The following is a 21,973-nucleotide window of genomic DNA, read 5'->3' on the forward strand; positions in this document are numbered from 1 at the left end:
TGTCTCTCGTATCTTCCCCTCAAAGTTGTGTCTTCCTCCTTGACTTTTTCCCCCTGCTCTTGCAGCATCTGTGAGGTCAGTTTTAGCATGTTTTGGTTCTTTGTACTGCACCTCATATAATCCTGGTCCATTTTCTTGTAGTCACTAAATGTCTCAATTTTCTGGTTTTTTTTTTGGTTTTTTTTCAATTGCATTTCATTTGATCATATCTCCTTTCTGGAGTGTTTCTAAGTCTTTCTTTTCTGTTTCACAAGATTTTATTTCCCTTCCCAGAAGTTCAGTTATAAAGCCACTACAATGCAAATTCCTGCATCATGGAAGATTGCTGTGTGTTTGGAAATCCAGTGTGGGATATTAGCATGGCACTTGTGTAGCTCCAACCCAGTTTAGTCACCCATTGTGACTGTACCTTGACTGTAAATGGGTATGTTGAACAGACTAGCAATGTTTGGAAACACGATTCTAGCTGGACAGCAAGGGCCTACTGAAAAGGGATTAAAAAACCATCAGTATCAGAACAACACAAGTAGGTACATGAAGATAAAGAAAATGATGAAACAAAGAGTTTTGTAACAGAACTCATGAAGGTCTAGATTGCATGAGCCAAAAATTATGTAGCAAAAAATGCGGAAATTCCTATGGTTCAAAAACTAACATAAGAATCTGGGAGAAATGTGGGAATAACTAGAGCTTCTGGGTTTGATTATCAAGGAATTCTTGAGAATAATGAGGAGCACTTAAGGCATACATGCAGAATATTGCATGAAGATGTTAATTTTGCTGAATCTTGATGCTTCTTACACGGTAAGAAATATTCACATTTCAGAACCACATGGACAACTTATGTTTTCAAGTATAACTTCTGTAAACTAAGGGCATGTAGAATTAAACATTTGGATCCACCTTGAACAAGCCTTTTGATGGTCAGATGTGTGTTTCATATTATTATTTGCTGTTTATATTACAATTTGTTATCACATTGTTTATATAATTCTGAATACAACAGGGTCATCTACTTAAGAGTTGGGCTCAATGATCCTTCTGAGTCCCTTCAAAATTTGATTCTGTGATTTTACAATTGCTGACAAAAGAGAAAATAATGGCTTATGATGAAGAATTTGTATGCCACAGTGTACAAAATTTCAACAAAACAATAGTGTGAAATACTTAGCAAAACTTTAGAGACTCTTGTATCACTGCAGGTTCTTTCTAATGATGTGATGGGCTAAACTTGGAAAATGCTTAGGAATCATGTTTTCTACTGACCATCCAAATCAAGGTTTGACAGCAGTTATTTTCAGTTTTGATAAAGGATTATCTTGATATAATTTACTAGAATGTGGATAGGGAAAAAAGTGTGTCTATAAGATTATGAAGTACAGAGTTCACTAATCAAAAGATGGTAAAATAAATTACTGCACCTTGGTTGTAATGATAGTTTCACAGTTGGAAACTTGTTAAAACCACACTGGTACAACAATTATTAAAGGTGGTACTGAAAGAGTTTTGCAGAGAAATCCACTGGTCCTCAGTCTTTAAAGTTCTTTTAAGTTTGCATCTTAAATAAATATGAAAGGATCTGTGAATATAAAGCTCTCCTACTTTTTTTGTTGGTTTTTTTTGGGGTTTTGTTTTGTTTTGTAATCATGACGATTACTTACAGCGTACTTGTTAAATGCAGATGAAAATGACTACCGTGTTTGAAGTGGTACTGGAGGCTGTGGAGTGAGTCAGCCCTTGTTGAAGCTGATGAGCAGAGCAGTCGCTCTCTGTAACACTGAACGAGGCAGCAGGGGATGGTCACGATGGGCTGGCAAAGGGCAAAGAGAGAACTGGTGCAGGAAGCTGAGTGAGAGGGAGCCACCGTGATGTGTTCGCTTGGAAAAAGCATCGGCATATCGAGCAAAAGAATAACCTCCCGGTTTTCTAAGATTTTTTTGTAAACAAAGAAAAGTGTCAAAGAGAAATACATACCTGCGTTTCTTCTCATCAATCAACCTGAAAATTGGGTATGACCGAACTCAATTAAGTCAAATAGGTACAAAAGGAGAAGCCTAAAGACGGAAGTTCTCCCCGTCCTCACACCTTAAGGGGAAGAAATGCTTTATAAAACCGTTTCCTTCACCAGGACCCATTTCTCAGAGCACAAACGGAGCTGCGCTCGCAAGTCATTGTTTTCCACAACGAACCGAATGCACAGAGGGGACTGAGGCGTTTACTCCCAGCGATGCTGCTAGCGATGCTGCTAGCTATGCCCACCTACGCACCGCTTTTACTTCCGTCGAAGCTCGCTAAACCTTACCCTTGCCTTCCCCCGGGCCCTCTCCGGAGCCCCCGGGCCGCGCCCTGAGGGGCCGGCACGCGCCGCCTCACGGGGCCGAGCGCCGCCCCCGCCGCAGCTCAGCGGGGCCGCTGCCGCCTCAGCGCCCGGTCCGGCGGGCGGGTGGCCGCTGCCCCGGCCGCTCCGCCGTGCCGAGACACAGAGAACGCTGTCTCTCAGGTGCCCAGCTCCCGCCAGGTCTCCGGCCCTGCGGGGCCGCCCGCCGTCGGTTGGGGTGGGAGTCGCGCCTCAACCGAGAGGGGCTTCGAAATGGCGTTCGCCATTCGCCACGCAGTCCTCTGGCGGTCAGAGCCGGGCAGGGGTTGTCACTTCTCTAGCGAGTCGCTGCTGGCAGGGCTTATCACTGTCGCCGTGAGCCGGTCTTGGCCCCAGCGAAGTCTGCTCTCAGCCCCGCGGACTTAGGCGGGGAAGGGAGGCGGCCTCAGCCCCGCTGAGCTGGGTCCTGGGCTGCCGGGGGCACGGGTGGCGGCGCTCTTGGAAGCGCTGCTGCTGAGGCTGTGCGGGTAGCCCGCCTCCGAGGGGGCCACCAGCTGTACCTGTTTTTCCAAAATCATAGGTAAGGATTGCTGAGGAAAAAAAAATCTCCATGATTAAAAATGGCAGAAGATACTACAAGGCAAGAAGTAAGTAGGCGTGACACGGAATTCAGGCCCATCGGGACAAGGCCATGAATAACTGAAGAGAAGTTTCTGTAAGTTCCCTAAGTAGATGTAGCTCTAGTGTATAGTATTTCCTTAAGCGACCTATAGGAACTAGTGGACCATAATGTATATTGCAAATACTATGATAACACTTGATAAATTCATTCAAGCAAATCTTCCTCCTGGGTACATATAGGTATGCAATTATTAGCAAAAGAAAGGAAAGGTACTGTTATCCATAGACAATGCTGCATGCAGATTGAGATAAGGCTAACTTAAAATTAGTTAGTAAATAGTAAATAGTCTTCCTATTTATTTCTTTGAAGTGGTGCATTTAGTTTTGTGAATACAAGATAGTTTTTAGTTTTCATTTTTAAAAGCTAGGTTTTCTTACTTCATCTGCATCATCAAAAGCTGCACTCTGGAATTTCAGTTTCATTGCACTGGAAACCAAGGATCAGTGTTTTGCGGTTTTCTGCAGTTATTAGGTGGAAAATTATGTTCTTGTACAGAAATTTCAGTTAGCGTGATGTATAGCAATAGAGGTTACTGTCAGCAAGTTAGATGCAGTTACTGAGTTTTTTTTCTGTGAAAAGCTATAAATTGTATCTTAACCTACTGTGGAGTCTTGCAGAATATGTTCTGAAAACACATAAAATCCTTTTTCAAGACCCTTTTTATTCCCAAATTGAAGTCCAGCTCATTCCTAATGTCAAATTCAAATTGTAATGCAGTTAATAATCCAGCTTTATATAATTTAATCCTTCAAATGTTAATCCAAGTTGGTGTTAATTATTGATATTGCAACACAGAAATTAAAATAGCGTTCACCCAAGTTTTATTCAAACAATAAAAATGTGTCTTGAACCAAGCAGAGCTGTTTTTCCTTTGGGCTAAGATTTTCATATAGTAATCTGGCTAGGAGTCAAGGTGGAGATAGATTTCTAAAAGCCATTTCACACCCTTTTAAAAATGGAAAGTCGGTTTAAGTGCAAATGGATTGTTTTAGGAACAGGGAAAATATGGACTTCTGTGCTGATGCGTGCTGCTCGGTGGCGTTCCATGGTTAGGAAGCTGTGGGAACGTTATCTGCAGCACTGTGTGTGTGCACATTGCAGAGAGGGCCACTGGGTGATTCCTTCCTCAGAGTTATGTGCTGCCCTGTTGGTGTACGTGCACTGTAAGTGAATTCTCCAGTACCATGCAAAGTGCTTGATGTGAAGAAATATTGTATCTATATTATTGACTTTCTAACTGCAGAGAGGGGGGATTTAGTTAGCAGTGCAGTGGCTATTTGGTTGCTTTAAGAACTTGCAGGACTGGTGTTGCAGTGTTTCTGCCAAATGCTTTCTCAATAAAAAGTTCATTGGACAAAGACAATGATTCTTGCTGTGCTAATGCCTGGAGAGGCTCGCTAACAAGGGACTCCTGAGTGCAGGCTGTCTGGGGAAGAGAAACATTTTGTGTTACAAAGACAGAAGTTATTGTCATTACCAGCCTTCTGGCCACTGAGAAACTGGAGAAGAAGAGGGTAATGAATTAAGTGCTGATGCACTGTGCCATGCTGTGAGAGTAATCACAGAACATTTGTGTACAGGAAGGGGGTTTGAAGTCCTGAAAGTTATCATAATGGTTTACTTTTGTTCTGCTTAAAGATTTGGGGTTTTTTTTTTGTTTGTTTGTTTTTTGGGGTTTTTTTAACCTAGCCCTAGTTTTAAGTTATCATCTGAGCACACTTAGTGAGATACATTCTGTGCCTGTAGCTTCTCTTTCATTAGTTTTTCCAAACTTACTGCCCCTAGAAGTGAATTCTCATGATCCAAGGAAATACAAGGGAGGAGGGCCTATGGATCGGTAACAGAAAAGCAGAAGGAGGAAGAAAGCCTCATACAAACCCTGAGCATAACTGGTCAGGTGAACACTAAACTTTTTACCAGTCTACAGTAGTAGAGTACTTACTCTTCAGTAATGTAGAGAGCCAGGGAACAAAGGGGTGTCCTGGGCTTGATTGCTGTAGGGAAGTTGGGATTGCTCTGTACCTGCGGGAAGAATCAGCACGTCATTCAGTAGGAATCTTTCTTTTGTTGTTACTGTTCTAATTTTCATGAGTTTAAAGTGAACTGTACTGCAGCAGAATAAACAAGCTGCAATAGGGCTGGCAATCATCCAGGACACAAGTTCAGAGTGGCATTTTTAGTAAAGACTCCTGTATTACACATGAAAATATGGAGGCATATTCCTCATAGTGCTAACCTGAGGAATCCAACATGAGGACTCACTTGCTGTGATGGGTTATGTCTCTGCTGTTTGATAAAGCCATGTTGCTCCTAAAATGGAGAGAGGTGCTAGGAAGAAGGTAAGGAAGCTGCAGCAGGAAAATCTAAAAGGACGCAGGGCGATGTCCCCTGGGGGGGTTACAGTGTGCGGAGGAGGGAAACATACATTCCTCTGTGGACAGTGGGGTGACTGCTCTTCAGGTAGAAATCGAGATGGAAAAATAAAATGCATGAAATCAATCTTCTGCTAGTTCCTTTCTAACTTGTTCTGGTTTTCGTACATCTTTCACATCCCTGCACAGCTCTTGTTTTGAGAGTTGAACATGTGACATAAATAGTGAAGAAACACAGCACCACGTCAGAAATCTGGAAAATAATTTGAGAAACTTTTGTTGTTTATTTGTGCAAAATCGCTGCAAGGAATTTTTCCCTCTCTGGGAAAGAGAACTTCTCTGAATAATGCATTGTACAGGGCCGTACATGCTTCCCTGTTGTCAAAGCTGAAGAGCTGTATGGCAGTAGCTGGAATGGCGCTGCTCTGGGATAAATGACTGACAGTGTAAGGCTGAGCTTTTTCATCTGAATGCTATACAGTAGGGAGAATTCTGCTGAACACAGCTGAGAATTGGCTGTGGTAATGGCATGTGGTGAGGAGGGAGGAAGTATGACGTTTTTCATTTGCTGGTGGTGGTGCTTTGTAAGGAACAAGTCATGTCATAGCTTCTTGCTGGCTGGTCCTCTTTTCCTCCACCCCTCATCTAGTTTCTTCCTCAGAAATGGCCTCTATCCTGCTGTGTGGAGAGGGAGTACTGATGCTGTATGTGGAAAAAGGAGACATTTGCAGAACTACATGTATGAAAATAGTGGACTAAGCTAATTTTACAATATTTCTTATGAAATAGATGAAAATTCAGGAAAATTTATTCATCTCCTGAAGCATGGTAGCATGCTGACTGTGGAGAGAGGTGCATTCAGTACACTGGGGAGTGTGGACTATGTTCAGCCCACTTGAAATAATGGCATAATTACTGCTATCAGTCTCTTCAGCCGTTTTCCTAATATTCTGCATGGACTCTTTGTTCGTTTGTTTTGCTTTGACCTTTCTCACATCATATATGCTTTCCAGAATTTACAAGAAAATTTCATCTCCTTCAGTATCATACGCCACTACGGTGGCAGAAATAATAGCTATTCATTTACCCCTCAGAGCAATGCTTGCTGTAACCCCTGGAGATTTCTGTAGTAAGCAACCTGAAACACTTGAAAGGGATATAATTTCCAGAGGGGTCAGTGTTCATGGCTGAAGGCTTCAACAATATATTAAGCTGGGCATTTTGATGGAAAAAAAAGAAAAAAATTTACTTGTATTTAATCTGAGCTCAATTACTATTCCCACATTGTGTGCAATGACTGAAAATAGTGCATTAAATAGCAAGGGTGACTCTATAAAGCAGATAGTATCTCTGTTAATAAACACATGCTTCCTGCCTTGTAGGAACTAACTAAATACCTGGAACTAATATTAATCTCTGTAATTCAGGAACTAATTGTTCACCTTCCTTTGTGTCAAACGGTGGGGACCAGCCACTTTAATTTTGGCTGCCTGTGATTCAGACCTGTAGGGTTTTGAGATTAAGGTATAAGAAAGAAAGAAAGGTGAATTCCAAGTGAGGAGAAGTATTTAAGTAAGGAAGTTAAATCTCTTGATCCCAGTTTCCCAGAGGCACCATGCACCTGTGTGATGCTCCCCTCCAGGCTTCATATGCTGGTCCTGTTTTCTCATTGTTGTGAATGTCAGTTTAAATGTCCAACTGCCATGTGGATATTCACATTTGCATATTCAAGATGAGTCCTGTGTCTCCCACTCCTAGAATTAGGAATCTAACGTTCAGATGGAACAGTATGAAGTGCCTGGACAGATAATGTAATTTTCTGAATGCTGTCCTAATCATTAGTGTCTGCTTCATGGCATTGAAAGTGATAATAAGAATTCTGCAGAACAGAATACAGAGCAACTAGAAAATTCTCTCTTGAGAGGATAAATTGGTGTCAATATCTCCTTTTGTCCTGGCAAGGTTTCTTATGTTGTTTGGTACTTTCTAGTTGCTATTAGCAGTATCCAAAGACACAAAGTTATGTAAAGGAAGTTCCAGCCTTTGCCTAGATATCTGTAGCTTTCATTCCTGCTGTGCTGTGCCATATTAAAAGTTAATTGGATGACCCAATTTTAAACCTGAAGTACAGTATGAACCTAGAGACTGTATCAGTGCGGTTGTAAGCTGCTTGAGGAGCACATCTACAATGTTTGGTACAAAAAGCTGGAGGCCAAAATAGAGCGTTGGAAGCACACTGGTGACCAGTGGAATGGAAATGTATACAACCATCATAAAATAAAAATCAGATTTTTCTATTTTAGTCAAATTCTACATTGTGAGAGACTGGTAGGAAGACAGTTTAAGGGTCTGTGTTCACCATTCCCCTGCATTACAATAAAACACCATCCTGCTTCTGTCCATGTGCCATTTAGTGTTCAAAATAGATCAACTGAGCTAAGTTTCCTTTACAAACTAATCAGACTGTAAGCTTTGTATTTCTGTTTCATTCATCGTGTGCTTTTAAGGCCTCCTCATGTTCGTGTTAATAATTCAACCTTTGCCTATTCTAGGTTTATTGCTCAGAGAGACAGTACATTTTGCTGGGTTGAGCATATGGCTAACAGGAGCTATGTCAGGTGAGGAATTCAACCTTTAGTTTTTCACCTGTTCTCTTTTGTTGTTAGTCAGCTTTGGAATAAATTATAATGCAATCAGGTTTATAACAACTGCTAGCTTGGGTAGCCTGTTACTTTGAAATATCTGGAAAAATGCCAGAGATCTCAAGTGTCTTGAAAACTGTCAAGCTTTTGCTTTTTCTGTTTCTTGTTGCAACAGATGAGAACGCGGCAAGTCCTGAAGCAAACCAGTTTAGGTAAGAAAGTTTTTTAATGTTGTCATCTGTGGCACCCTGGAGAAAAACTAAATGTGTTGTTCTGACTTACTTCCACGAAATAGACAAATTCTTTTCTCATTCTGCTAACATGTCATAATTCTCTTAGAGATGTCAGCTGGTAGCTGGGGACTGTTTCTCTGCTTGGAGCTTTATTTATTAATATTTTTCTTTTTTTTTTGTTTGTTTTTGTTTTCCATGTAATAAAATTAAGCTAGTGAGCTGGGCAAAATAGCTGATTCCTAATTTTATCTTAATGCCAAGAACATTGTGAAAGTTATGGAGAACGTGTAATTAAATCTTAACAGTTATTGACAGTTGTTGCCTTGCATGAGGCCTTCATACTTTTCTGTATGCCCATACTTTTCTGTAACGGCCCAGCTATACTTGGTAGGTTGCACTAGAGGTGTAATTCCATTTGTGAACATTCCCTAAGGGTAGAACTGCCCATAGAATTTTGGGCTTTTTCAGCCCCTTCTCTTTCTAGTGCTGTTCAGAAGCTACTTGGTGAAGAGAGACTTTTGAACTGAGTGGTATGTGGCGTGATGAAATACAAATCTCTGTGACTGGTAAAATTCTTAGGTATGGTTTTTAGGTAACTCTTTAGTCTCACCTCTGAAAGGAAATTCAGTGCTTAGTTTCTACAGATCTCACGTGTTGTCTTCCTTCAAAAGAATGATTGTTATAAACCACACCTTAAAGGCTATTAGTTTTGACTTAGGAGTTTGTAGTGTTGATAGTTATGATGTGGGGCAGTGCCTAGAGTACTGGAGGAAGAATAAGCTTTTACAACCTTGATACAATAAGAAAGGATGGATTGTGAAGAGTGCAGCCTGTACTGCTTTCATTATAACTCCTGTCTGAAGAATTGACTCATGGTATACCTTTTCCTGCTTGGGTTCTTTACCAAAGAAATAAAATGGTAGCTTTCTTTCTCATCAGGATTCATGGCCCTGTCAGTAACAACCTATTGTGAAATGAAACCTGGGGATTTCATTATCAAAAATTTTAAAAAGCAGAATCAATTCACTGAAAATATTAATGCTGTAGGTAACAATTTCCAGCTAAGGATTTGCCCATTGTAAATGTTAGCTCCTTTTTAAAAAGCCCAAAGTTCTTGCATGTATGTGTATAGAGTAACAAGAATAGCTCTTTTTGAGTCGTTGTAGTAATGGAGCCAATGACAAGACAGTTGGCACTGTCGCGCTAAGGTGATCTTCACCCTTGCAAGACAAAATCTAGTTAGATTAGCACAATTTTTGCAAAGACACGCAGTTATCCATGTGTATAAAAGATTTGACTCCTGTTAGCTAGCAGATGCCTATGTCCTTGACAAAGCTGTTTTTGCAGGATAGATACATCTACAGAATGCACAGTGATTTGTAGTATATGCACAGCTTCTTCTCCAAAATGCTTTGTGACTTGAAAACATAGAAGTGTTTTCTGGGGACTATGCGGAGGATCTTGTGGAGTGCAGTGATGATACCTTTACTGGTAAGGCTGTTCTAAGCCCAAGGTGTATCAGATTGTCATAATACCAAGTAAATCTTCTGCTCTATCCTTGACACAGTTCTGACTCTACGATGGAGGCTGTACTGAGCTTGTAGGTATGCAGATGTACCTTACCTCAGCTGTCTTCCCAGCCTTTCCTCTTTCTTACATTTGGACCCAGGTGTGCAGGTCTCAAATAGAGCTTTTTAACTGCAGTCCTGCATGTCCGTGTTCCAGGTGTTCTGTCTTCTACTTGTGACTTTAAGGAGCTAGAAGTTTTTTGCAGAACAGTTTTTTTAGGAGGACTCTGTGTCACTAATAAGTAGCATATTGTAAAGGTTTTGGTAAAGCTTTATAATACCCTAGAGTGAGGGAGGTATCTTACAAAGGGGAGGTCACTTGTTTACCATGAGCAGCTTAAGTACAGCTGTAAGCAGACACTAAATAGAGATTTGAGATTCATTTGGAAATGATGTCTGCATGTAAAAATAGGTAGAAGAAGGTAGAGGCATCTCTGGCTTTTTTTTTTTTTTTTTTTTTTTTTTTTTGTGGATAATAAAGGAAAATGTAGAAATATTTAAGGAACATTTTCTCCTGGCACTGAAATCTGAAACAATAGAAAATGCTGCTCAAAACACTTTGGAAGAATGCTGTCTCCACTCATTATGATTTCCTGGGTAGGTATAGAACTAGAAGAGTGGTCCTGATCCCAAAGGGAATCTTGTCTTTGCATTTGACTGCTTCTTGGAAAAAGAAAAATCCCATCCATTGTTTTGTTTCCTAAATACTTCCCTGCACAAGCAGAATTTACTGAACTCTTCCAGGTGAAAAGTTTCCTGATTTCTGGTAGTGTTCTCTGCTACTTCTACCCTCAGCTTAGGCATTGTGCAGATGTGACAGAAAGAGGGAAATGGTTCATGGTAGTTCACTGTAAGAATAATTTGTTCTATTAGTCTTTGGTGACCAATGCTGTTGAGAGTTCTAAATCTCATCCATGGTCTTCCTTCTTCTACTATACTCTGTTACCCAGCCTGGCATGAACAGAGGGGTAGAAATGAACTGTGATTAATTTGGGCCTGAAAGACAGACAGGACAAACATTTTCAGTAACTCTCTCCCCTTCTCTCTCCTCTTCTCTCTCCCTCTCTTTCTCCCTCCCTCTCTCACTGTCTCTCCTTTTTTTATTGTTTGTGAGTATGTACAGAATATATACAAAATTTTAACACAAAGTAAGAATTACTATGAACAAGAAAAAATGGAAATGGAGAAGTAGCTTAGTGTGGTGCAGTGATTTTTCAGAGTTGCCTGTAAGACTAAGGTATCCTGAAGGTCAGTCCTCTGAACATACCAAGACTCTGGCTGATGGTAGAAAATTATTTTCGTGCAAATGCTTAGCAGCTCACTGCAGATTTTGCAGAATCTGTCGTCCTACTGAGGCATTTTTAAAAGCTGGTATTCCATACAGGTGAGGTTTTTTAATTCAGAAAAAGGAAAAATTGTTGCAAAATTCCCTTTCTCGGTTATGGCATACTTTTTAATACCTTAAAAAGTATTAAAACTTGGAAGTATATGGAGAGCAGAAGCTGTTCTGCTTTAGGGTTCAAGTTTGTGATCTGTAAATATGTTACTGGACAGTCTGGATGTTGTAAATGAGTAATATTCACTGACCCTCTCTCTGCCACGGGACAGTCCTGTCATGTTGTAGTATAACCATACAACTTGTTGCTGAGCTATTTGATACATCGTTCTCTTTGCTCTACAGAATTGATATAAAACCTGTTCTGAAAGAAAAAAAAAAGCCTTATTTGTAATATTGAAAGAATGCAATATTGCCTTTGATAGCAGTTTTCCTGAATAAAGCAGGAGTTCTAAAACATGTACAGTGGGATGGCTGTTTTCATGTCTCCTGGTGTATTTTTTACATTGTTATTTAAACCTACTGGAAGGATGAATGATAGATGTGATTAATTCCAATTCCCTTTAAAGAAGAGGGCATGTTTGGTGCACATCTTGTTGTCTCCACTTGTTCTCTCATCATTTCTGTCAGTTGTTACATGAATGATCTTTATAACTTGTGTTTAGCCTGTGAAATGGATATAAAGACCTGTCAGACTACCTTTTACAATATATTTTCTTCTGAGAAAATGAACCTAACGTAAATGTCATCTGCATGAGCAGCTGTAGCAGATGGAGCATTGAATTAATGGTTCTGAGAGGCCAGCCAGGAGAGATGATGAGATAAATACAGTAGGTATAGTATAATTCAGAAAACTTCCTGTGATTAAAAATTAATTAAAGGAAAAAGAGTGTATCTTCAAAAGTTAAGAGTATTAAAAAATCACTTTATGTTTTTTAGTTTTGGAAAGTCATTGAAAATAATTTACAACTATGTTAATGAGGAAAATTCCCCATTAGTTAAATTAAAAGGATATTTTTCATCTGTTCATCTTTCATTGTTTGTAATGAACAATTGATATATGCCAGAAGGTAAGCAATTTGCTTATAAGCTATATCTAGTATGATGCCTCGTGGTTTGTGGCAAAACACTGTCTTAGTGAAGAATGATTATAAAACTAATCTGGTTGCTGTATTGAACACCATGTATATTGTCATCAAATGAGGAGGAAGGACTAGTGTTAGATTAAGTGACTTGAATTTAACCACTGCTAATATGTAGGAAAGTGATGTTAGTGCAACTCCCTTGCTGATGTTTGTTTTATAGCTCTAGAAGAAATTTATATGCAGGCAGAAGGTTTGGAGGCTCTGCAGAAGTCAACTAATGATAAACTTAAGAAATATGTGGATGATTCATGTAAGGCTAAGTTGCTTCTCACAGGGACAGTTTGACCTCTTTCCAGTTTCTAGAGTGAAGGGCTATGGTGACTGATTGTAATAGTAGATATTGTAATACAGAGAAACGAACTGATTTATTAGTTGGGCAAAAGGTGGTAATATGGTGATTTCTGATGGCTTAAGGTTGCTCAGCTGGGAACTTCACAGAATTCAGCAGCACTCCCAAGAAAATGTGTTTGGTTTCATGTTCCCTTACAGCAACGAATTGGCTGCTGTGAAAAGAACACCTGTTGACCAGTCTGCCAAAAGGCCTTTGGAATAGAAAATTCATCTACTGTCTGAGCTGGAAAGTGAGTGAGCTCTTTGTGACAGGCTGGAAGACTGGGGATGAAATATATACGAGGAACACCTGAGAAAGCAATTTTATGTACTTGTTAAATCAGATAAAGTGCTTTCCCTGTAAAAAGTTGTGAAGAATCCACACCCTGCTTCCCCCTTCTTAAATTAGGGTCATATTTCCACATGTAAAAGTTCTGTGTCCAGGGGCACATCTTTTGATATCTGATTAGTTCCACAAGAACTGAAATGGAAAAAACAGCATTTTAGGCTTCGAGGTTGTACTGTGGACAAGAAGGCTGCAATGATGGCATTTCCTCAAGGTATGGTTTTTGATAAAGCTGTCTTAAAGTTTCGTTGTATTTGCCTCCCGTGCTTGGTGTAGCTTTTATTCTTTATTTAATCTGATTTTTCTGATCTTAATGATACATCTGGAAAGATGCAGAAAACATAGTGGTAGCTTGAAGTTTTAATGGTGAAAAACTAATGTAAGTATATAACCTTTATTTTTCTACCTGAAATATGGAGTCATCTTGCTAAGTAAATTTTAAATATATCTAGTACTGTGTTGTACAGGAAAAGGAAATTATTAGGAGTGGTTCAGGAGACATTCAGAATTAAATGAAGGAAAGATTTTGCTAGTCCTTTATAGACAGAAGTGAGAAGGCTGTATTCCTCCTTATTAAAGTCTTGATGACAAATGAGTATGAATATTTCATTAGGCAGAAGAGTACTTTGTTAGCGTTCAGACTTGATCTTACTCTTGCATGAATTCCAGAGACATACAAATCAGAATAATTTTATCATTTCTGGCAAAGACTAATTTTGTTAAATAATACATACTGAATTGCCAGGATTCTATAGGAGCTGTCTATTGAATAGAAGAAAGAAAATTATTAAATTTAAAATTAAGTTTTAGGAGAGAGGATTTTTTTAAAAGCTGTCTCTGAAATAAGGTTCTACTTTACAGTGTGGCTTTTTGTGTAATTAAATATTGGTTGTCTAAATAATTACTTAACTAAGAACAGAATGTCCTTGTGGCCTCAAATGCTTGCTTATTCTGTGTGAAGGAAGAAAAGAAAAAGAAAAAAATACAAAAAGGATTTTGCTTGCCTTAAAATATTTGCATAACCAGTTCCACATTACATTCCTTTTTATTTCAACGAATGTTTTCTATAGAAACAGTGTTACCATAAGGAACGGACAATAAACATTTAAGAGTCTGTGAACCCTGACAGTTATAACCAGGTAATGCTGTAGCATGTGCACCTTCATTTGTCTTCCTTTTTAGGAGGTGAAAATAGTGATCATGAGAAAAATGTATCTGGCTCATGTTTTAATCAGGCTCTTTGATCTCACTGGTTTTGTCTCGATACACACTCAGGGATCTGCAGATCTGCAGGTCTCACTACTCTTTGGTTTGAAAAGTGTGCAAGCTTTTGCTTGTTCTGAGGGAGGGTAGCAGAAAAAAGGCTTGAGTAAAGTACCAGTAGGCACTCTGCAGTGTGGGCTGGGCTGCCCTGTGAGGGCAGATGAGCCAGCAGCCGTGGGTGCGTGCCAGTGGGGCAGCAAGGCCCATGGCCACACATAGCTGGGGCACCCTGTCAGGAGTGCAGGCAGGCATGGGGACAGGCCCAGGGATGCCAGCCAGTCAGCTGACAGTGCAGTGACAGCCAGGCCAGTCTGGAGGAGCAAGGCAGACTCCGGGTCTGTTGGGAAGATCAAGTCCATGGGTTAGTGCCTGGGTCTGGATGAGTGGGGTACGTGCTTGGGCAGAGACATGGCTGTGGGATAGCCTGGACAGGGATCAAGGACAATAGCCTCTGGTTAAGTGCAGCTTCCACGAGAGGTAAATGCCCCGACACTGCAAGATTTTGCAAACTAGCTGGGCATTATTCTGGGCCCATTGTTGTAGTTGATAGGCAGTTTTACATGCTTCTCTTCCCTCAGTCAGAGCTCACATGCCTGTGTGCTGCAGGTCTGTTTTCTCCTAATGTTTTGGATTCATGAACACCTTCATTATGTCAAAGTACAGCCCACTCAAGACTGTAGTCCTTCTGGCATGAATGACTTCAGTTGCTGACACAATCTAATTGCCTTGTCAAGGATTAATTCTGGATTTTCAGTATTTTCCTTAAGCCCTCTACCAGTGACCTATTTAACTTTTACATTTGCATGATTGTCTCTTCATCTTTTCACAGTCATATTATTTGTTTTCTTCAAACATGTAGTGAAACTCAAACCTGTAATGGATTTTGTTTTTATATGGAGTACGATATGGCTTCTGATTTTGTGACATTGCACTGTGCTTCCTGCACTGTACTTCCTTTCTACGTCTGAATTAGCAAATACATTCCCTGCTTTAGAATCTGTCATCTGAAAGATTTTTTCTTCCTTTTTCAATGACAATCAGTAGTTGAAGGTACAGAATGAACTGTGGCTTAAATCTCCTAATTTTTTCTCCTCCCTTTTTATTCCTGGAATCTAGGAGGCCTGTGAATAATTTCTGAAATCACTGTAGATTTGAGGTCCTTGAAATAGTTATTGTTCAGAGAAAAAGTCCAGCAGAATGTAGCTTTCCCTAACCTGTCTGTGTCAGATGGGTTGGTTCTTTCCCCCTAAAACTAAGCCACAAATTTGCAGTTTCAGAATCATTCGTTTGTGGCTGGCCTTTCTCAGTTTGATGAGAGCAAAGCAGCATGGGTAGTCGTCTGGAACCTCATTCCCTAATGTTTGCAGTAGTACCTTCACTTTGTTACAGCATCCTTCAAAAATAGGATTGCATGCTAAACCCTTAACTAAAGCAACATTCATTACTATCACATGTAGCTTCTGTTAAAAGACTTGTTTAACTATGAGACACATCATGATTTCATTTATGTGTCTGCTTAAAGGATGGTTGTGAATTTACAACATGACAAATGGATAAAAAGTAAATGTTACATTTAGAGAGGGTTTTTGTTTTCCCCTGAGGTTTGGCCATTTTCCAGCTAATGTTATCCTTCACAATGGACTAATAGATTGTAAGAATTTGAGCCAAATGAGAATAATAAAAGTGTGTTACGGGGTAAGTGAGACTTTTCACATGAGACCTAAAGCAGTCAACTTCTCCAGAAGGTGGAAAGCAATTATTTGATGGACAAACAGATAAAAACACACACTACAAGTAATTTATCTAAGAAGGCAGTAGAGGTGCAGACATAGGTGAATTGCCCCAGAGGCAGGGATAGATTATGAAGGGGGATATGAGTCTAAATGGATGCAGACTTTTTTTTTCTTTTTTTTTTTTCCAATTTTCTATTATCTTTTGACTTTACAAACCTTGATAAACTGCCTTGTCTTATGATGAATGCAGTAAATAAACTCTTTTTCTGCTGTTTATGTTGACCTGGTTTGGGTGTAGGGTGATATCAGTACAGCCAACTAACTTGAAGGAATTTGTGCCTGTAGACTTGCAATCCGTAGGTGGTACTGAACTACTTTCAGGCAGCCAGCATCTTTGATGCTGTACAGATAGTGGAGTTGCACAGGTCAATGGACAAACCAGTAACTCCTTGTCTGAGATTTCCATTGCTGAAGAGGAATCTCTCTGGAATGCTAGTGAGAAGCCCAGGGATTGCAAAGGAGTATGATTAGCGGATATTACCACCCGTTTTACAAATTGGAAGAACAGAGATAGAGACAAGTGAGAATTTTTTTCTGGGATACACACAAAAATGTTCTGTCTTGATACCTTAGCCCATTGCTGAACCATGCTTTCAGGAGCAGATTTCTTCCACCTCTTGTTGCTTCCCACATAGTGATTGTCTTCACTAATGTAAAAGTTGAGCAGACTGTTAGGTCCCCATGCCTCTGAGATAATATCCCATTTTAGAATTCAGTTTTCATTAGTGAATTAACTGACCATCTAAATATTTATGACTATCTCAGGTGTCTATTGCTACAGGAAATAAATAATTCATTATAGAGAATTACCTTTGTAAAACTGATAACACAAGGATATAAATCAGATATGGCAGTTTCCAAAAATGCAGCACAATATATTGTTTTTGCTGAAACACCCTCAAGGGAATATCTTGTTGATGCAAGCGTTGTTTTTCTAAGCTGGGTAACAAACTTTCCATTATGTGAAGAGTAGTGATGGGAGAAAGTCCATTTACAGAAATGTGAGTATAGTAAAAATATATTGACAGCTGGGACAATTCAAGGAATCTATATACAATGTGTAATGTCTGTTTGATGTTGGGAAGGTTTTTGTGTAAATCTATCAGACTGCAAGCATTATTTTGAATGTGGTTTTATTTGCCTTATTTGATATGCTTCTGCTTCTGTAGATTGGTTGAAATAAACTTTGCACCTGCCAAAAGCTAGAGGAAAAAAAGGACAAAAGGAAAACAAATAGGAAAAATTAAATTTTGATGACTGAGTGGCATTAAATAAAGGATTGAATACTCAGTGTGACAAATCAGTTATCAAATTTTAAACTTAAAATAGGATGCTGAACTTCAGTGGGAGGTTTTGGTTACATAGTGTGTTTGAAGAGGAATGACATAGCAAGGCAGGCCAGAAGATTAGAGGAAGGGGATTCTTATCAGCCATTTTGAAGGAAAATCACCTCTCTTTTCACAAAAAAACCAGCATGCTGCAGAGATCAGGAGGAGGGATTTAGAAAAGAAGAGCAAATGTGTTTCAGAGTGAATGACACAAGCTTGAAATGAGAGACTGGGAACTCCTGGTTATAGTGAAAAGCTGAAAGAGTTTGAGATGTCAGGAAGCTGAGACTGAAGTAAAAACAAGATGTCTTGTTTTTACTGTTTATTTATGTTCCTTGCAGTAGCTGAAGGGGTCTTCAGAAACCCTGTTAAGTCTGTGCATATATTTATTTCACCTCACAGATATCTTTAAAAATACCCTTGCTATGGAGCTGACAGAGGGTTTCAAGGCATGGGAGAGGAAGCTGCCAGCATGCCTCTGTGGCTAACTGAGCTAGTCTACAAAGTCACGTGTCTGACGAGAGTAGCCAAAATGTACCTGCTTTGAGCTTCAAGGAACACTTGAAACCACTGCACTGGTACCTGGCAACAGCTGATGAGACTTCTGAGAGGGCTGTTGCAGTGGGACATTGCAGTAATGTGTAGAGTTGTAGCTTGGCATGTCTGTGTAGGAGACACCTTTCAATACAAGGTATTACTGTTGGAAGGTAGTAGTTTGTCCAATTTGTAAATAGACCCTGAAGCATATATAAAATATGATTTCTGCAGTACAGGAGGTGAGTTCTACTAGAGTTCTCCAAACTCTTAGGATTGTATTTGAAATGTAGGCTCCCTTTGTAATGCTGTCTTGTAAAAGGAGCATCCTCATTACACCACATCACTCACGCTATATAAAGATATCCTTCTTAATTGGATCGTGTCAGTTTCTGTTTTGCTCATCTTGCTTTCATGGTGCTTCAAACTTTGTTCTTTTAGCAGGTACTCCTTGCTTAAACAGTAAGTTAGGAACTAGGGCTATTTGCAAAGGGTATCCTTACTAAAGGGGAAATGACCCACTGTCTGTGAAGTGATAGAAAATGTCTGAAGGTGAAACATTGTTAAATATGTAATACAATAGATCCTGTTTCATATTGTCTGTGCAATCTAATCTACTTTTAGTCTGCCTTAACTGATATCTCAGTTCAGTGCTGCTTGTGGTGACATACAACTATTTTATCTCTTTTTCCGTTTTTTTAAATGGTGTCACAAAATGTTTTTCTCTTTTGAGTTCTGGAACTCCACAGTACTGAGCACAGGGCTGTTACATAAACTGAACAGTATGTATAAAAGAAAACTAAATACATGCTAATGAACTCCTAAAGGCTGATTATTCTAGGTCATAGTTACTGTACCCAGTGTGTGATACAGTGTTCTTACCTGTCATATTTACTCTTTGTAACTTAAATTCAGGAATTCTCTTAAGTTTCTTCCAGACCATCTGCAGCAACCCAAGAGTTAATCTGGGGGAGAGGCTAGTTTGGTACTTTATTCGTGTTTAAATTCTATTCTGAAAGTTCATGGACAATTTTGTTGTTATTAAATTGTTTCTCTTCAAGATCTCAGCTCTTGGAGGCATTAATCTCCTTCAAATCCCCTGAATCAGTAGGAATTGAAATTGATTAGTGCTCCTCAGTGTGAAATAGCTGACAGGAGCAAGCTCTGAGAATTTTTGCTCTTGTTGGTATTGGCATCTATTGTTTCTCCTGGGGTGCTTGTACCTTTTCACTTAATGGGATAGCTGAGTATTTTGGTGATGTGTTTTTGTATTAGTGGACATCAGGCCTGAATGTCAATTGTGTAGACTTGTGTGATAAAGATAAATCAGGTCTTTCTTATTGATGACCATATATCAGAATGTGTAGTAAAGTGGACCAAGGTCTAAATTACTCCTCAAATTTATAAGGCCACACATTGTACTGGCTTACTATCTGAGAGAATTGGAATATTGCAGCAATATTATTTGGTATTCCCAGTGTAGAAATGCATAAGCCAGAAAGATAAGAAAAGGTCCACCAGTAGTTATATCCGTATGTTAAGACATTATTCTTCTTGCTTTATGTTAATATTAACAAGTAATAAGGTCTCTTTTGGGTTCAGATCAGAAAAAAAAAGTTGGCTTTGTTACTCCCTGTAGAATAAAACATTATTTAATAACATACACAGGTATAACAGCTCTGAGCTGCTTCTGTGTTTATCACTCTCTGTCTTTTTTTTATCTGTACCCCCAAAATCCCAACTGATTTTCAAGTTCACTGTGAGCAGCAGTGGATACTGGCATAGTCTAGCTACCTTTAGACAGTCACAGAATCACAGAATATGCTGAGTTGGAAGGGACCCACGAGGATCATTGTGTCCAGCTCCTGGCCCTCCAGAGCACTGTCCCCAAGAGTCACACCATGTGCCTGGGAGCATTGTCCCAATGCTTCTGGTACTCTGTCAGGCTGGGTGCTGTGACCACTTCCACGGGGAGCCTGACCACCTGTTGGGTGAAAGACCTTTCCTGGATGTCCAACCTAAACCTCTCCTGACACAACTTCAGACCATTCCTTTGGGTCCTGTCCCTGGTCACCAAGAGAAGAGGTCAATTCTGCCCCTCCTCTGCCCCTCACAAGGAAACTGTAACTGCAGTGAGGTCTCCCCTCAGTCTCTGTTCTCCAGGCTGAAAGACCAAGTGACATCAGCTGCTCCTCATACAGTTCCCCTTCAAGGCCTTCACCATCTTCATTGTGCTTCTCTGGACATTTCTCTGTAGTTTAATACCTTCCATTGTGGTGACTAAAACCACACACAGGGCTGGAGGTGAGGCGGCCCCAGAGCAGAGCAGAGCAGGACAGTCCCTCCCTTGCCTGGCTGGCGATGCTGTGCCTGATGCCCCCAGGACACACCTGACCTCCCTGGCTGCCAGGGCACTGCTGACTCACATCCAACTTGCCAGTGACCAGGACCCCCAGGTCCCTCTGTGTGGCGCTGCTCTGCAGCACCTCATTCCCCAGTCTGTCCACACATCCAGGGTTGCCCAATCCCAGGTGCAGAATCCAGCACTTTCCCTTGCTAAGCTTTATGTAATTGGTGATTGCCCAGCCCTCTAATTTGTCGACGTCTCTCTGCAGGGCCTCCCTGCCTTTGAGGGAGTCAGCAGCTCTTCAGTTTTGTGTCATCTGCAAACTTGCTTAGTATCCCAGTCCTGCCTCTTGTCTGGGAAGATGTCAAGCCAATTGCTTTGTGGTTTTGCCTTGGTCTTTGTTACAGAATTCAACGCACATGGCTGTAGGCCCAGAAAGCATAACCCAAATAATGCATTTATAATTTATTAAACTCAATTCTATAGAGGATCTTCTGATAACTGCTCCTTGAAGATAGCTGCTGAAATAAGTTTAAAATAATGGATCCTATCTCATATGCCTATTATTATTTTTGAAGCCTGTTAGAGGAGAGAAATTATGCAAATTGGTGTCACGCTAGGCTACTGCACACAAGCTGGTAATGCATAACAACTAGCTCACTGATGAAAATGCTTCATCTTAAGCAAGAAGTCATTGTCAGCGCTAAGAGAGATTCTTCATATCATGATTAATAGTTCATTATTTTTCTTATGGATAAAAGAGAGTATCTCTTTTATTAAAATCTGCATTAGAATAAAACTGCTGTAAAATAAATACTGGAGAATTATGGTGATGAATTATGATTGATTGCATTATACAATTAAGGTATATTGTGAAACAATAGGAAGATCCCTTCAAAATATTAAGTAGTTATTGCTCACTCTATGTGAATGATGAAGTGGCTTTAATTCTTCAGCTCCTGCTTGTAAAAGACTTGATAAATAGATCAAGCTCAGTATCAATTAGTGTCACAATGATCTTTAGCATTAATGAAGTGAAGTTGCTAGGATTGAATCAATTTATTCGTAGCTCCGTGGCTGCATCGTAAGCTAACAGATACTACACACACTACTGTTGTCTAATACTGGGCATGGAAACCAGTACATGGAACACACAGTTCTGTGCAGCACTGGCTGAAACAAGCTCTCCCTGTGAGGAAGCTATCTTGGGGCTGAAGAATTCTGATATGCTTAGCAGGACAGAAATCCAATATAAGATAAGCTGGTTTCAGAAAATAGGTCACTAATGTAAGGTTGCAGTTGTTTTCTTCCAAAGTTTATCCTACATCTGTCTTAGATTTCTTCTTCCTCGTCCATACACAAAGCTTATCAAACTTTCTGATTAAGACTGCAGTGAAGAGCCTGGTTTTGGTCCGTGGGTCACCATTCTGTTGCAGCCCTTCATCAGCTAAAATGGAAATTTTAGCACTAACACATGCATTTTGTTTGCCCTGTTAAATTGCTACCAAAGGAGGCAGAGAAAACCTTCTCATCTCAGGTATTGATTTTTTGCACATGGGGAGTGTACCTGGTAGCCACCTGATCTACCACCTGCAGTTTATAACTGAATGGGGTTATGGGATTATAAGCTTTATTTTAGTGCTGAGTTCACAGCCTGACGTGGAACTGATGTGTTAGATGCTAGTTTTGTAACTGCTTTAGTGTATTTAGCTTGTTGGAATTCTATTTCAATAGCTA

At 39.9% G+C, this 21,973-nt stretch overlaps 1 protein-coding gene across 10 annotated transcripts in view; it reads left to right on the forward strand.

The window, feature by feature from the left end:
- The first annotated feature begins 2,300 nt into the window (after positions 1-2,300).
- The window catches only part of MYO3B (myosin IIIB), a 199,356-nt gene continuing 179,683 nt past the window's right edge, over positions 2,301-21,973 (forward strand). For 2 of the 10 annotated variants that reach the window (XR_005257511.1, XM_038141816.1), the window contains exons 1-3: positions 2,301-3,032; positions 7,924-7,989; positions 8,189-8,225. Coding sequence is in view for 8 of the 10 variants with exons in the window: in XM_038141816.1 (XP_037997744.1) it covers positions 7,983-7,989; positions 8,189-8,225 (44 nt within the window). In the remaining 2 variants the exon portion in view is untranslated. The remainder of the gene's footprint in view (positions 3,033-7,923; positions 7,990-8,188; positions 8,226-21,973) is intronic. The other 8 variants (XM_038141812.1, XM_038141815.1, XM_038141805.1 and 5 more) reach the window with 7 other exon arrangements.

This window comes from Motacilla alba, chromosome 7 (assembly GCF_015832195.1).
Source record: "Motacilla alba alba isolate MOTALB_02 chromosome 7, Motacilla_alba_V1.0_pri, whole genome shotgun sequence".
Classification (NCBI taxonomy): Eukaryota; Metazoa; Chordata; class Aves; order Passeriformes; family Motacillidae; genus Motacilla; species Motacilla alba.